The following is a 17,478-nucleotide window of genomic DNA, read 5'->3' on the forward strand; positions in this document are numbered from 1 at the left end:
AGATCTCATCCCCGTTTTTTAGATGAATTAATAATAACGTCTTTCAGACGGTAACAATGCTTCCTCATAAATTTCAACGATTTTGGAAGTATTCAGGTTGACGGTAAATAGGTGCAAAGGATCAAAACTTTTGATAAGACGCAGCCCCAAGCACCTTGATTAGATGTTCAATGGGGCACTGACTGGACAAATTGGCTCGACGAGGAACACCAAGCACGTGGTATGGGCGCGAAATCCCAGAAAACACTTCGTCGAAAAAAACATATTTCTTCTGTCGCCCAATTTTTCGTCCCTCTTGGTCACTTTTCCTACTCAACTGACATCTGGAAAGTCATAAACTGTTTATTCTTTTTATCGCTGCATCCACTTATAGACAAATGACTTCGCCTTTTTTGGACACTACACGCAAGCTTTAATATTTTTATTTCATTATTATTGTTATTCACATGTCTACCTCACGTAATTGCCACTGCAAATAACTAAAAAAGCCAAGAAATGAAAACTAAAATCGACCCTGCGGTTCACAAAAGTTAACTTTATATGATAATGACGTCATACACCTCTTACAGTGCAATAAATTTAGGTGAAATGCAAAATTTTGAACGTCCATAACTTTGTTTATAATAGTTGGGTTTCATTGAAACTTCCAAAGTTATGCCTTATCTCTTATACCAATGTCAAGTCTTGTACTTCTAGGATGAAATTAAGGGGGGTTTTCGGATAATTTTCTAAAATATAGTAATATTTTTCGGTTAGATAGGTTCTGAGAACGAGACCTGTTTCACTTTTTGGGACACACATTCCGAGCCCCTCTTCCCTTATGTATCACCGAGTATCACAAGATTCGAAAAGTACTAATTGAGCCGTTTCGTTTCATACCCCAAATAACCATATTCTGTGAAAAAAGATGTATATCTCCCTTTCTCCATGTATGGACAGCTCCTCCTCAAACTCAACGCAAAATAGTGCAACTTGCTGTATGTAAAGGGATTTATAGACCACATCTTCTCACCAAATTTCGTGACAATTAGTTTAGCCGCCGAGTAAACCGGGTGTAACAGACAGACATTGAATCGATTTTAATTAGGTTTTTTTTTTCACAAAAACCATAAAAATGAGAAATTGATATCACATGGATAGCACAGAGAAAAATCGTTATGTAATCATAAATTTTTAATTTAAGGGTTCAATAATGAAGAATATAATAGCTTCTATAATTTTTTAGTGATAATTTCCTACACGTTTAACACTAGGATAACCGTCTAAGCACCATCATGTCAATATTCTACTAAAAGGAATGTATGAAAAATGTAAAAAAAATGATATCAAATATAACAAAAGAAATATTGAATGCATACGTAACCTTTCTTTCCAATATAACAAGTTTAAAGTTATCTCATAGATTTGAAAGTGAAGCGAGCATTCAAACTAAGAAACAATATAATCTCATTCACAAGCCTTATTCAAAACACAAATGCAAATAGAATTGGACATGCTCCACCATTCACTTGAGAGTACCATTAACTTTATACATGCATTATTCGATTACCCCTCACAAAGATTTGCATACAATTCAAATTTACAAGATACCTCGCACACCAAACAATTCTCTCCTTCAAACATGTGAACAATTAGAGAAATACCTGGCTTGCACCGCAAATACCACCATTAAATCAAATTTGAAGTCGAAAATTTCACTATTAATACAATAATTCCATTCATTTTACAAATTGATTGATTGATAGTAAAAGTTCATATCAATGTTTGCTCCAATGGATACAATTTTGATTTTTTAATAACAAGATTACAATAATTATTGTTCATTAGATTCACGCAAAAAGCAGATTATACAAGTTGGTATATTCCTTCATCTTGAAGTCGACAAAGGCATTATTGTACGTTAACTTTAGTACAGGGAGTGATTGAAAGATACTTTGAAAATTGTTCGCATTGATATTCGAAAAAAAATATATAATAGGATTTATTGTAGGTAATAGTGGTTATTCGCATTTGGACAGAAAAAATTAAATTATGCATTTGTTGCACTCTTTACATCTCCAAACCAAACCGTCTTTTGAGTAAAGTATGGCCTTGTCTGTCCATACATAGACTTTGTACCGCTATAGCAAAATGCTTGACTGCTGCGATTGAAAATATTCTGAATGAAATTCCTGGCACCCAGCAGGGTCCACACTGACAAGTAACTGCAAGGATTGAACATCAATATTAATTAAATTTAGAACTATACCAAGATTTCAACGCTAATTGTATTCAAGCGTCACCTACACAAATATGATTATAGATGTTTTTGATTTATGGTCCGCAGGTGGTTTATGGTTCCTTGATGAAATAATATTTTTCCTAACCTCCCAAAAAGTTATAGATTATGCCAGTCATAACCCACCACCCCCGCAATCTTTTTTTTTGTGAATTTCATTCCGGTTGATTTTCTCATTGTACTTTCCCATCTAACATGACATTCCACTAAATATCTTATATAATAGTAATTTGAACGACAACCGATTTGTAAATTGGATACAAATGATAAACAAAACAGAAAAGATAATATAAAGTATTATAAAAATGTGCTGGCATTGTCTTGCTATTTACAATAAAGTTTTCTTTCAATCCCATTATCTAAGAAACAGCTTACGGTCAGAAATAAAACATTGCGATCAGTATGATAAACCTCAACTCAACAAATGTCCAAATATACACACAAAAAGCGAAGGTTGGGACAATGGACCATCATACGTTGAAAAATGAATTCATGGAATCTAGAAGCATACCTCCATTTATTTCACTCAAAGTTCAAAGGCAGCCATGAAGTTCGCGTACCCTTTCGTAACTTCTCTTTGTGAGTACAGCTGTGACCACTTTTCATATTATTGCACATAATAGCAAAGTAATTGAAGTTGCAAAATGATATAGATCAATAAATTCTTGACCACCCAGCAACTCACACGTTTTTCGATCAACGCTATTAATTCACTAAGAATGTATTTTTGGGGGCCTAATATTTGCCATTGACCTCTAATTGAAGTATAGCGCCCCATGCCTACGCACCTCTCCCGTTCAGAATTTCCCAAGAATCTTACAGTTCTCTACTCTACACCCATATGCTTCGAGAGCGACTCAGTCGCCGGCCATCTTCGGATAATCGATTCCACTGCTCCAGAGTTGTCGCCCTCCCTTATGTGATCTATCCATTGCAACTTTTAGCTTCTCAACAAGACATTCACGGAATTCTGGCCCATGTGCGGACAAAGTTGTTTGTTGGAAACTGTATCAGGCCAGAGTACCCCGATGACACAACCCAAACAAGTGTTGAAGGAAGCTTGCAGCTCTTGAATACCACTCTTCATGTATTACCCCCAGATAGCAACGGAGAAAGAACATTAACCCGGAACAGTCTCAATTTTATGCTGGTGTTGAAGTAACTGCACATTTTGGACAAAACAGCGGAGGCAGCGACATCAAATTCGATAGAACCGTCTGTAGAAACAACGGTTTCAAGATATTCAAATTGATCAACTCCTTCAAGCTCTACCTATTAAGGTAGATATGGAGAGTGCGATCTCCCATCAGACTGAGAACCTTGCTTTTGTTGGTGTATGTATCCACTTCTACTTTCCTCCTTCCCGAAATCCAGAACCACTTGGCCAAAATGCAGGATTCGCAAACAGATGTCATCAGCATAGTCAAGGTGCTTGAAGAAAGATTGCGTGATCTGTTCAAGCCTTGCACGGCCGTATGATAAACGTAATCGATAACTAGAAGACCTTTTAGGCAGCACACGATATTATATGTCGCTCTGATAATAACTATTAGTTCTGCCTGGTGCGCTCTCTATTCATGCTATCGAGAGCTCCCCATATTCCAGAACCTTAGAAGAGGACAGAATGAACCGGACTCATTAACAAGCAAAGCCCGCTGGATAAGGGACCTATGACATTGGACACCAGCCGGCAATCGTTGCGAATCTGCTCATCTTCATATTTATCATGATGTCGAGGTATTACACCGTCGGCTTCGACAAAACCATGGTTCCGCCAACCTAAATAGAGAGAACTTTGGGAACCCACGACTTTGGTTTTCTCCAGAGATAGGGAGAATCCAAAGTCAGCCATCCATCTGTTTACTTGCCACATCACCATTCCTAGTGTGGACTGAGCTTGCTCAACCTTGCGTGCGGTAACCAGTGCTGCAACATAATTCGCGAATTCGACCAGATGCTATTCATCATCTCGATTCATAGAAGAGTATTGTAAAAGGCATTCTAAATCTCTGAGCCACCCACGATGCTACCGTCATTCTGCACTGTGCTTTCCGAGTCTCGCAGAGAAAAGCGCGGTCCTTTAAATAGCACCTTAACATCCACAAGAGGTAACCTGGAGTGCGGAAACGACTCTCTAGTGCCTGAAACATGTCGCACTGCCTCGCAGAATTCAAAACGTTTCTTACGTTGAGGGTCACAAGGAGTACCATTCGACAGTGGTGACTGTGCATCAGCCAGTTTTACCGCTTGGACCACCTCCTCAACAGCGTCAATCGTGGATCGCTACGTTCTAAAACCAAATTTTTTTGTCTCCCGCAGCACGTATTTTGTCAGTTAGTCGTGGCTCGATAAACTTCTAAAGCAGCTTCCCCGCTGTATACAACACACTGAGCGGAGGATACGCTGCTTATCAGCACAAGCCTTGCAACCTTCCAGCGGGAGGGAAAAACAACCACTGTCAAACATGCATTAAATGCATCGAGTAGAAAGTTTGGCTTATATATTCACACCAGTTTCTACTTGGTGGGTTTGATGCTTTTTTCTCCTCAATGGACAGGACCACCTCCTCAGTTCCTTTGCAGTAAGAGTGGGCATTCCTTAGTACTCACTACTTAATCAACAGCGGCAGATCGGTTAGGGTGAATAGGAAAAAGGGCCTGGACGACTTCTTCCATCTTCGCAGCTACCATAGAACAGGGTGACCGATAGGCACCGAGCTTGTACCCGAGGTCCCATGGCTCTCTGTTTATGTCGTTAACTGGCTCCTCCCAGCAGCGTGCTTTGGGCCTATTGATTTCATGGATTAGTTCCTTTTTCCCACTTTTATACTTTGTGGATCTAAGCGCCACCTCGTCTTGCACGCTGAGCAATCTGCCGAAGTCTAAGGCAGTTCCTTCCTAGGATTGCAATCTCAGCAGTCCACCAGTACATGAGTAATTTCCCAGAACGCAATTTCCTTTTGGGAGCCGAAACACTAGCAAAAAACTAGCCATTCAGTTGCGGCTCTTCTGTCTGCGCATGAGTCTTGTCGCTGATTCACCTCTCTTGAGAGAGCTTCGACAAATTTTTCAACGTCGATTCTCCCGATATTTGCCTGCTGTTTGCCGGACCGCAGAACATTGGGAAGGACCGTTTGTCACTTCGAAGGAAGTGGAAACGGAAAATGTCGACCTGATACCAGATATTAGCACATTGAGCAATCTATGTAAGATAGCTAGCGAAGGTATAATCTACTCTAAATATATTTTAATATCAGATTGATGATTACCTCTTTGTAATATGGGTTAAAAGAACTGCGGTATCTGAGACGTATCTCAAAGCCTTCAAACGTACACCTTGCCTAAATATAATTGAAATAGATACATCCGGATTAAATTCTTGATATAGGCATTCAGCATACACTTTTATAACAATAGGTTTATAATTGTACAGGATCACATTAAGCGCCTTGTTCTGTTAATTTCATTTGCCCGTTCCATATACGAATGATATATACCTATGTCTATCAGAGTGATTGGTTTCCACATCCTTTCTGAAGCAAGTTCTAATCTGAATGGTTCTCTATACAAAAACTAGAACAACGGATCTCAGGCTCCTTGATACACTTTATTAAAACAAAATTCTCATATTCTCTGATAAAATCAAAAGTAGAAAAAAACACTTACTATCTACGTAAACATGGGTAGCTTGTAATTCCTTGCCCTCTACTGAACTGAGCAAAAATTGCCAAAAGAAACGAACGGAAAAGTAAACTTCCGGCAATAGATAGTTCGATCGATTATAGTATAGCGAATCAATGCCAACTAATTTCCCATCACAGATCACTGCGCTTCCCTTATCAAAAGCGAACTCCTTAGCATATCCCAGAGGCCTCGCTGTAATTGCCATAACAATAATATGATTCCAAGTATTAATTATGCCAACCAAATATTGGAACAAGACTTTCTACGCACATGAGCAGAACTGGTGATTATAGAGTTGGACATGAAATATTGAGTAGCACCAATACGCGTCGTACACATATACATATGTAATTCTGAGTGCATAATCGTAGGTCCCCTTAGAGCGCTTTCAAATAAGAAAGAGACTTTTATGTTAGAATTCCTTATCGATCCTAACCTACTTCTCTTTCGATTCCAATACCCAATACTTCACAAATAGCTCCGTCCTCAACCCTTCTCCGCCTCACATTGATAGTTTTAAACCACTGGTTGCCATTCTCGACCTTGCCAAGAAACAAAAGGGCTGCATCGAATGCGCGGACACCTTTCTTGTACTTATAATAAACTGAAATTCGTCGTATGCGTCGTCGAATCGTTAAAGAAGAACTTGAATTTGGAGACGTCATTGCTTCCCCGGCAATTACTTCGATGTTTTGTTTTTCTTGGCTTTGAAAAAGAAGAAGTGCAATAAGTAAATTACCCTAAAAATACTTCAATCGTAATTGGTGACTTCCAAAAAAAGTTTTAGACTTCAGCAAAACATTTTGCAATCCTGGGATTATCCTCCATGTCTATTCTCTTCATTGTGTCTTAAAAAGTTTCGAAGAGGACTTACGGCCAGTAATCCACTAGGCATTCTGCTGATGTAAGGACCAGCATTGCACTTATCATTGCTCCTACACATATTGGTTGCCGACGTAGATCAATTCGAACCTTTCGAGAAAACTTGAAAAGTGACTAACACACGTGAAATGAAAATAAAATTTTAATACTATGAAAGTATATTGTCTCGGTGGAGCACGAATTTCCTGCGCCGGGGGAAGAGGTCTTCCTGCAGTTAGCGGGAGGGGCGAGCCAATAAAATGGCTATGGCTGGCGCTTGTTAAAATTTGAAATAAAAGCAAAGAATTTACAGACATTGAACCTGAAAAAATAAACGTTTGTCAATATTTTTGACTCTTTTGACATAAAAATGCCAGCTTATAATAAATTGCCAAAATATTAGTCATTTTAATGAAAAATTCATATTAGGTTCCAATCAGTCTCAGGTTTTGAAAAAATAATTAAATTCGGTAATCCATTCCATCATTCGTAATCTCAAGGAACTACCTTACGGGATCTAGTTAATAACAGGCTTAGATATTTCATTTAATTCGAGGGTGATCATCCTTCTTCAAATTTGAGTAGAGAATGGCCTCTTTCCACAAAAAGACCCCCAACTTTTTCAGCTAAAGTATCCCAGCTCTGTGACCCACAACGCACGTCAATCCAGTCCTCAATAATTCTTCAGAAATTCAGCAAACGTTCACGATACATCGATACACCAATTGCTTTTTCTTCTCTATACTATTTGCCCCCCAAGTCCATTATTTCTCAATATCATTTAGGATCGGGCTGATCGGAAGTTTTTGTTTTAAAGTTTTGCGTAAATCAAAACCTTATTAAAATCGGTTTACTGTCTGTCTGTCTGCGTAATTACGAGCTAGGTACAAGTACGACAAATGTCCATTGAAATTACCTTATATAATAAATGCATAAAACTTTTCGTATCTGAATGGGAGAGCTTCTGACTTTCTGACTTGTTAAATTTTACAATAGAATTCCACACAAGTCAACGATCTCATTCTACCCAAAAGTTATTTTAAGGGAGTTTTTTCGTTACGATTTTTTGTTTTTTTGAAAACTTTTTTTCGACGACTTTTCTTTCGTAGAAGGAAAGAGATATCGTTTTGAAGTTTGGCACAGATATTTATTAATATTTCAACAATAAAATATTCTCAATTTTTCAAGCTGCTTTTCGAATTTTTCGATTTTTTTTTAAAAAAATGCCAAATTTGATGGCGGATGTATTTTCTCGAGCCCGCAACATCTGAGAGAAGAAAGCCTAGGATATTTTTTTCGCGATAAATAACAAAATGGCAGCCATTTGAAGAGAAAATCGTTTTTTGAGTTTCTAACCCGGAATTCGGCTGGAAATCGGAAAATTTATTTCCGATGAACATGATCACGCGATAGCCAGACGTCACCAACAACATATAAAAATTCAGTGTAATCGGCTTAATAGTTTCTTTTAATCGTGTCTGTCAACTCAAAAAACGTGATTTCGAGAAATAAACGTTTACAGTTTATTCTGCCATATATTAGTTCTTCCTCTTCCTCCTTCTCCTGGAGCATGCTTATAGCTTTTTAACTAACCAGCCGCCTCAGCTTTACGATAATTGCATCAGGTCTCAGCACCAGCTGGCCAATAAGTGTGCTGTGGATTTTGATCGGTCGGTAAAAATTTTGTTATTCCACTATGCTGAAACCTACCTGATCTCTCCTGGTGGCAGATCCCGCGACAGGCCGACCAAAAAAATGCATACAATGTCGGTACAAACATGATCGGATCGGAAATGCTTGGGCGTTCACCTCAATCGACGCGGCAGGACGAGCGTCGATTCTGTTGAGAAATGGACAAGAGTTTTTGACGCATGGACGGCGTAAGGACGTAAACGAGATAGTCCGAACAAAACGAACAAAACAAATAGGTGTCTGCACGCTAAATGTTGGCACCCTAACTGGAAAGACCGAGTAACTCGCAAAAGCCCCTCGGAAAATGCGCATTGATATCTGCACTCTGTAACGCGATAAAAATGGCTATAAACTTCTCTGTTTTGGTAGCCCACACACTCAATATGAGTTGGTGTCTCAGAGGGGTTCCGTGATGCCATTAAAGAAGTCGAACGATTTGACGTTCGGCTGATGAAGCCCACCATTATATCACCTGATTGCAATATTCACTTCTTCACCGCGTACGTAACACAGACAGGTCGACCTGATAAGACAGCATGAGGAACACACTGGCCCGCGCCGCATTAAATGGTGGCGATTCGGTGAGAAGAAAGATGAAACGATCTCACTCACACGATTATCGACCATCACGAATGTGGAAGAATCGTGGAACGAAATGAAAGAAACGATCCAAAAAGTGGTCTCTGCAACCATTGTGATCACCAAGCCAGATAAACGGTACATCAACCGAGATACTTGGCTTTGGAATGATGATGTTGAAATGAAGGTTCGTGAAAAGAAACGCCTCTACCACAAATTTCTTGACGATAAAACGCTGGCTAATTGGCAAATTTATAAGAATGCCAACCGGGAAGCAAAGAAAGCAGTCACTGTCACCCGAACGAACTATTACAAAAACCGTTACAATAAACTGGGCACTCGGGATGGCGAGAGAGATCCGTAACGAACGCACGCATGATATAGAACATTTCTGTTGCGTTAATGACATGAACGGTACTTTGTTTACCAACCGTCGAGTCGCAACGGATAGATGGCGAGAATACTTCGAGCAGATTTCAACTGAAGAATTTGCCATCCTCAATCTCCACAACCATTGCCGACATTTGGACCAGTTCCACCTATCAGCGCAACTAAAGTCGAGGCGGCAATAAAACGAATGGAATCAGGGAAAGCCACAGGACCTAACAACATCGCATCTGAGCTTTGAAAAGCGAAGAGTTGGGACCCAACACTGTAGCTCAGTGAATTCTTTAATCGGGTTATTCAGGAAGGAAAAATACCATCTGGCTGGCAAGAAAGTGCCACTTTTCCAATATAGAAAAAAAAGGCAGTCCAGTAGAATAGAATCTACAAATTATCGTCCGATCCGGTTACTTTCCCATAGCATGAAGATTTTTGAAAGCATTCCTGACAACCGTATTTACGAACTGGTTGAATCATAATAACCGTGAATCAAGCTAAATTTTTCCAGAACTGCGGAACCACTGACGCAATGTACGCTGTGCCGTTACTCGTGGAGAAACACCGTGAGAATCATCGCCATCTTTACATTGCATTTCTGGATTTGGAGAAAGCGTTTGACCGTGTCCCACACGAACTCATCTGGTATGCTCCAGGAGAACACTTAGTGCCAGAAGAACTCGTACGCTGGATTCAATTGCTCTACCACGATCCAAAAATGAAAGTTCGAAGTTTGGCGGGTGTATCAAAACCGCTTCGTGTCTCTGTTGGTGTTCATCAATGTAGTGCCCTCTACCACTCCTCTTTGTTCTTGTTATGGACACCGTCACAAGGGATATCCAACGTCCAGCGCCCTACACACTGCTTTATGCAGATGATGTTTTCCTAGCATCTGTTAACAAAAATGATCTCGAGCAACAATTCCAAAAATGGAATGATCGCCTCATGTAACACGGTCTCAGATTGAATCCAAACAAAACTGAATTTTTGAAGACCGATCCCCATGAAACAGGCACACGTTTTAAATACCTCGAGTCAACGCTGTCAGTCAATGGAGAATTACGTTATGAAATTAATTCACGCATTAACGCAACCTGGATGAAGTGGCGTTTCACAACTGGTGTTCTTTGTGATCGACGTATCAACGAACGTCTCAAATCTAAATTTTACCGCAATGTCGACTATAAAAGACAGTGAACGGCGTCTTGCGGTAATGAAAACGAAGATGCTCCGTTGGACTAGTGGCGTCACATGGTTTGATCACATCCGAAACGAGGATATCCGGATCGTTGGAATTGGAGTTGCGTCTTATTGCCAAACCCTAATAAGTTGGCAATTTTTCCATTAATTTAATAGTTAGTTTCCATTTTTCGGCAGATAAGCCATCACTTCACAGTCTTATTATAAATACGAGCTTGCGATTTATTTCGTATGCTGGTTCTGTTTTCGGAGATGAATGAAGTTGAACTTTATCGTTTTGGCACGTCACACAAAGAATACAACCTACGCCTCTTTGAAAATTTTACGTCTTTGTCACATTTTTCAGGTTTTGTGTGAAACAAAACCTTATTAAAATCGATTCAGTATCTTTCTGTCCGCCTGTCCATCTGTCACACCAGATTTACTCGAAAATGGTTAAACCGATTGTCACGAAATTTGCTGAGAACATGTGGTCTGTGTGCCTTTAGATGCAGTGAGCGGCCTACATGCGAAAGGGGGTGTAATTTTTTTCACAGAATATGATAATGTGGAGTACAAATGAAAATGCTCTCTGAATACTTTTTAAACGGGTCTCGTACTCAGAACTTATTCAACCTGAAAATCTAAAAAAATCACAATGATCCTACATGAAATTCAGGCTTAAAAATACATCTCGTCCCGATACCTGCTCAAATAAAGTAGATTACCATGTTTTAGAAATTTGCGGGAAAGTCCCGCTCAAGTTCATCCCAGAAGTACAAAATTTGACATCAGTTTGAAGGCAATCCAACTATTATTAACAAAGTTTCGCATTTCACATAAATTTGTTGCACTCTTGTATGACGTCATCCTCATAGAAACTGAACTTATATGATCGGCGGGGTCCATCGGGACGTTTTAGTTTTCCTTTTTTAGCTTTTTTTAGTATTTAGAATATATGTATATGTACCTTCTGTTCAAAATTGAACCGGACTGTATCATTTAAATTAACCGTTGTTGACGTAATGTTTAAATTTTTTTTTTATGAAGAGATCTAAGACTGCAATGATTTTAGTTGTCAATTTTTAGTGTGATCTGCAACGTCATTTCTTTGTAATCGCTTAGCAAAAAGTAGGCGGCGAAATATTTTTGCGAATTTCATTATGGATAAAAAACTTGAACAAAGAGTGTGTTTAAAAAATTGTTTTATAAACGGAATGTCTTATCCAGACGCATTAAAAATGCTGCAAAATACCTATGGTGGATCTGCTCTATCGCGTACGCAGGTATTTAGCTGGTATAAATCGTTTAGAGAGGGCCGTACATCTATTGAGAACTTGGCCCATGCTTCCCGTCCAGCCACATCGGTAAATGACGAAAACATCGAAAAAGTAAAAAAAATTGTATCCGAAAATCGTCGAGTGACCGTAAGGGAAATAGCTAGTGAACTTGGCATATCGATTGGATCGGCGTACAGCATTTTACATGATATTTTGGGGATGCGTTGGGTTACCGCGCGGCTTGTGCCAAAATTGCTGGATTCTCTTCAAAAACAACGTCGGAAAACTGTGGCTGAAGAGATGCTTTCTATGGATGATAGGGACATTCAGCACATCATTACTGGTGACGAGACTTGGGTGTACGAGTATGATGTTGAAACTACTCAACAATCTTCGGAGTGGCGCTATCCAGATGAGCCGAAACCCAAGAGACCACGCCAAAGTCGGTCGAAGGTTAAAGTGATGTTAACTGTTTTTTTCGATAGTCAAGGTGTCTTGCACTCGGAGTTTCTTCCCGAAGGTCAATCAGTAAATGCACAATATTATTTGAGTGTTCTGAAGCGTTTACGGGAAAATATTCGCCGAAAGAGGCCAGAATTATGGAAGGACAATTCGTGGTTTCTGCATCACGACAATGCACCGGCCCACACATCAGCGCTTGTATGTGACTGTTTGAAAAAAATAACGTCAATGTCGTCCCACAAGCACCATACTCGCCCGATATGGCTCCTTGCGACTTTTTCCTATTTCCCAAACTTAAATTGGCGCTTCGTGGAAAACATTTTGAGACCCCTTAAGACGTTTTTATCTCTATTAATGGTGTAGATGTTAGGCTAGGGTGCAAGAATATCAATCCCCCTGCTACCAGGAGGATTTCAACCGCGACTACATAGATATCGGATACCAATCGACTCAGCTGTAAGTCAAATCAGGGTAATGATCGAGGGCAAACGCCAATACTGACCACATTGCCTCCTAGTCCACTGGTACTGTGCTCTAACACGTTTCAAGGACGAGATCCAATTGCCCGGTTATGAAAGAACCAAGGATGGAAAGCTTCAATTTGAATGGCGAAGACCACATAAGCGTTTCATGTGTCAAACGATGAAAGTGCCAGAACAGAACAGAAATAACAGCACCCTTTATATCGCTTTCGCTTACATGCATTCCGTATAAGTTACCGAAAAGCAGAAGTAGCATGCAAAATCGGAAGGGCCCGTCTGTCTCATTCATTTTATCCAATTTTTCCAGTTTAATAAGACAACACCTTTCATTTCACTGAGTCTTGTGTAAACGATGAGCTCACTGCAAAGTGCAACTCATTTCCAACTCAATGCTTATTGGGTAGAGTCAAAAAGTACATCGATTATATATCTATCCCTATCTCTTATTTTCAACAAAAGCCTCAAAGAGAATCATTTTCCCACCTTGTGGAAAGAGGCTCTCATCATCCCCATACACAAAAGTGACGATCGTACGCTTGCCGAGAATTACCGTCCCATTTCCCTCCTCTCCTCCTGTTCCAAAATCCTGGAAAGATATGTCAGTGACTGGTTGTCCGCCCACCAGTGATCACCACATAGTGAAAGAGAAATCACCACATAGTGAAAGAGAAACACGGCTTCGTTAAACGTAGGTCCACTGCTTGACTTTACCAACTTGCTCGCCAAATATCTAAATTCACAGCAAGAAGTGCATGCCAATTACACTGACTTCGCTAAAGCCTTCGACACTGTAAATCACAAGATACTTCATCCAAACTCCCGTCTCTAAACGTTCTCATACCACTTGTTTTATGGCTTGCCTCTTACCTTTCCAACCGATCCTGGCACGTCTCTTTTGACGGCTGTACCTCCCGCCCCTTCTCCCCCTCCCCTTACGTCCCACAGGGATCTATTCTGGGTACCTTGTTATTTTTATTTTTTATTAACGACCTTCCTCCCCTCCTTACTTGTCCCTGCTTACTCTATGCAGACGACCTTATGCTGTTTTCCGCTATATCGTCGCCTATGGACTGTGTTTCCCTTCAATCTAAACTGGACACTCTGGTTGGTTGGTGCTCGACTAATGGTTTAGCGCTAAACGTCAGAAAGTGTCACTATATTTGCTACTCCCTAAAATCTCCACTTCTTTCTCCTACTCTCTTAACGGGTATTCCATATCCTGCTAGCATTCCACTCAAGACGGAGTCACTTTTGACAATAAGCTCCGCTTTGACACCCATTGCCTTGCCAATCGTGCTGCAAAATTGTCAGGCTTTATACTTCGCTCGTCCTCTGATTTTGACTCTATCCAACCCTTCTTAGCTCTCTTCAATTCCCTCATGAGAAATACCCTCGAGTATTGCTCTGTGATCTGGTCTCCCTCCCGTAACTGTGATGATTGTCTTGCCCTTGCAAATGTACAACGTAAATTCATCCGTTCCCTCTTCTTTAAGAAAAGCTTCCCTCATGTGGACTACCCCTCTCGCCTCCGCTTTCTGAACCTTCCCTTCCTACAACAGCGTAGATCCATCTGGATGGATCTATTCACACTTTTTAAACTTTCCTCGGGGCTGGAGGATTCTAATGGATTGCTTCGCCGCTGACGACATCCCCTGCCGTCCTGCGTTTTATAACACATGTCGCGCAGACATTTCCAACGTGCCCCTAGCAGAGCTCGAAGTCTACTTTCATTTCCCCATTCCTAGGTTTCGGCGAAATTTCAACGCAGAACAGCTTGGTCCTTTGGACATCTCTACTTTAAGTAGTTTTAAACGTAGGATAAGTTTTTTGCTTTCTCCTCCTCCTGAGGGCAATTAATTGGAGTTTTCTCTGTTTGTTGTCCGTTAAATTAAATAACTATCATCGATTATCCCGCGTTCATCCGAGTACATGCAAGAAGGTTGGCTGAAGACGCCAACTTAATTGAAGATAGACGTGTGTTAGGGAGAAGCTTTCAGTGAATAAAACAACGAATAGCATCTGATTGTATTAGGTACCAATTTGTATCACTATGGGAAGGTTTGATTAGAGACAGGTTTGCTTAGCTTTCGAATGGTAACGTACATGGAAAGGTACTTTTTGGCAAAATTTGGTCAAGATGGTAATAACGGAAGGAGTACTGAGTGCTCAGAGGCTATGCCTTCTCCGTACCTCAAACATGCAAAGGAAGAGAAATGTGAGTGCTACACATGGTCGATTAGTAATTCCCCTAGGAAGAGATTTCGGAAACAAATGGAAGATGCATAGGCTGAGCAAGCATCAACGGCAGTAAGGGTGAACCGAAGGATAGGGGCGAAAACTAACTGGAAGTTACACATGCTGACGAAAGGTGGCCCCCCACGTCTTCCGGATGAGGCAGCATGAAAGGAAAAGTCCTTGTCGGACCCCGCTTGGGAATTCGAATTTCCCAGAGATTTCACCTTGATATAGCACGCGACATGTTGCTTCCCCATATGCTACTATGATAGTAGCTGATCATTTCTCCGGAATGCTGCTCCTGCTTGGAGCATTATAGATACGCTTCCTGCTCACACGGTGCAAAACCTCGAAATAGACCAAGAGTAGGTGGCGTGGTGTTCAAAACCCACACTGCTTTATAATGGCCCAAAAGCTATTAATGTGGTCAACATAGAGGAATCCAGAGTTCTCTATGGGTTGAGTTGGCTACGGAGGATTACTGAATTCTCGGTAAATTTCGGGGTTGGGAATTTTTTGAAAACTTTAAGTCAAAAGTAAATAACTTAAGCGACATCAGACCGCTGAAAGTTCTCCAATTGCGGAACGTATGCCACTCCGATTTTTATCTGAAACCAGAAAACTTCTAATTGTACATTATTCACTTATTTTTAAAGAATATGAACCTCAATGTTTCAAAGTTGGTCATAAAGAGACTACCTCCTGGACGATCGATTCTGAGCTCAATAATCACTCGAATCTACGCTCAAGAAATCTAAAGGTGCACGAATTTCAACTTGAAGCTTCTGCAGCGTATTTTGAGATAGTAAAGCTAACGATTTATACAATAAAAAAATCGATTCTGAAAACCGCCTAATGTGTTTTCCCCCCTTAAAGCGGCCCTATTTTCGGAGACGAATCAGTAAATTTGTTCCATACCATGTTTTTTACGTAACCCAAACTGTTGAGGAATAATGTTATCCATTTCGGAAATATTTTCATTAACAGCAATACCTTTGAGAAATATGATAAAAAATTGACTGGAAAAACGCAGCCAATTTATTGATTATTTTTAACTATATGAGTAACTAAATGGGTTTTACAATTAACTGCAAACACTTATTGAAACGGAAATAAATTATTCCCAAGTCGTCCACCATCTTAACATTAACCAATATAAACAATAAAACCTGGTAGTGAAGTTCCATCTGATTGAGATTTTGATAAGAATCTATGGCGCCCATCATACCACCAATTCATTACTAAGCAATTGATCTTGAAAAATATAAATTTTATTGTTTCAGTATCATGTCAAGGTTAGTTGCGATAACAAAGATCGAGTTAACATTGAAATTTTTTTCATATAAATTTGGTCATCCAGCCCACCTTGAAATTGAAAGATTGGCTTTGCATTTCAAGATCACCAATAAAAATTTCTTTTCCTCCTTTGGTGTATGCAGCTTCATGTACGAAAATAAGCTTTGTTTGTTTTAGCGCAGCAATGACAACGATAGCAATCACCCATTTGATATGCAAACTAGACGTAGATAATGTTGACCATTTATACACATATCAAATTTACCTCCGAGTTCCGATGAAGTGAAAGCAAATAAATTGTATAAATGGACATTTAATTTGGCCGGCAGAAATTCGTAGTTGAATTTCAGGTTCCATGCATTGGAAATCTTTTTGCATAATTTAACACTTTTCGACATTCATTGAAAGAAACGATTGGTGCTAGCAAAATCAAATTGCAGGAAAATGCTATAGAAAGAAGCTGGATAAAAACTAAACAAATTTCGATTATGAGAAATGAAAGAAGCAGAGCTGAAAAATTATCTTGGACGAACTGCAAAGATTGAGCCAGATTAGGCATGTGTATCAAATAGTATAAAGTAAATAAAGTCAGATACGGCAGTGAATAACCCAAGGGCCTTCAAAAGCTTTCGTTATTTTTTGTAGAGGCATTCCCTGCAACATTCAACATTCATGCAATATTCACATAATTTATTAAATTCATTAAAAGTTTCAAAGCTATTCAGCAATTCATGCAGGTAAGGCACCAATAAAATATCCAGCACAAATAGCTTGGAACTCGGAAGCTGGCTGCCTCAGGCATGAAAAGTTTGGTGATTTCTTTTATGTAACCATTTTTAGGTACACAACTGTTCTATTTAGTATGTTACTGGCAATTTATGAAGCCTTAAGATCCCATGGTGGCATATAATAATCGGTGGCGCAACAATCCATATCGGATCAGGGCCTTGAAGTTTGTTAGAACACTTCATTCAAGACGGTAACGGTACACTACAGTACACTGTAGGAGGCAATGTGGTCAGCATTGTGCTCGACCGAGATTATTATCCTGATTTGGCTCAGGTACTCAT

At 39.8% G+C, this 17,478-nt stretch overlaps 2 protein-coding genes across 6 annotated transcripts in view; one reads left to right on the forward strand and one right to left on the reverse strand.

The window, feature by feature from the left end:
- The window catches only part of LOC119653542 (A disintegrin and metalloproteinase with thrombospondin motifs 1), a 414,702-nt gene that overhangs the window by 171,351 nt on the left and 225,873 nt on the right, over window positions 1–17,478 (forward strand). The window lies entirely within an intron of this gene.
- LOC119653543 (granzyme A-like) lies at window positions 5,866–7,169 on the reverse strand. Its single transcript, XM_038058227.1, has 5 exons — window positions 6,993–7,169; window positions 6,836–6,933; window positions 6,402–6,666; window positions 6,232–6,346; window positions 5,866–6,153 (listed from the first exon to the last, which is right to left on the reverse strand). Exons 1-5 carry the CDS (start codon window positions 7,137–7,139, stop codon window positions 5,888–5,890), a joined length of 891 nt encoding a protein of 296 aa, XP_037914155.1. The 5' UTR covers window positions 7,140–7,169; the 3' UTR covers window positions 5,866–5,887.

This window comes from Hermetia illucens, chromosome 4 (assembly GCF_905115235.1).
Source record: "Hermetia illucens chromosome 4, iHerIll2.2.curated.20191125, whole genome shotgun sequence".
Taxonomy (NCBI): domain Eukaryota; kingdom Metazoa; phylum Arthropoda; class Insecta; order Diptera; family Stratiomyidae; genus Hermetia; species Hermetia illucens.

Excerpts from the sequence above, each read along its gene's own strand:
- LOC119653543 (XM_038058227.1), bottom strand. The coding sequence starts at position 7,139 with ATGTCTGTAAATTCTTTGCTTTTATTTCAAATTTTAACAAGCGCCAGC. Across the intron at positions 6,667-6,835 it reads TGCCTAGTGGATTACTGGCC|CCAAGAAAAACAAAACATCG; the intron begins GTAAGTCCTCTT and ends TCTTTTTCAAAG. Across the intron at positions 6,347-6,401 it reads GTATTGGAATCGAAAGAGAA|CGCTCTAAGGGGACCTACGA; the intron begins GTAGGTTAGGAT and ends CTTATTTGAAAG.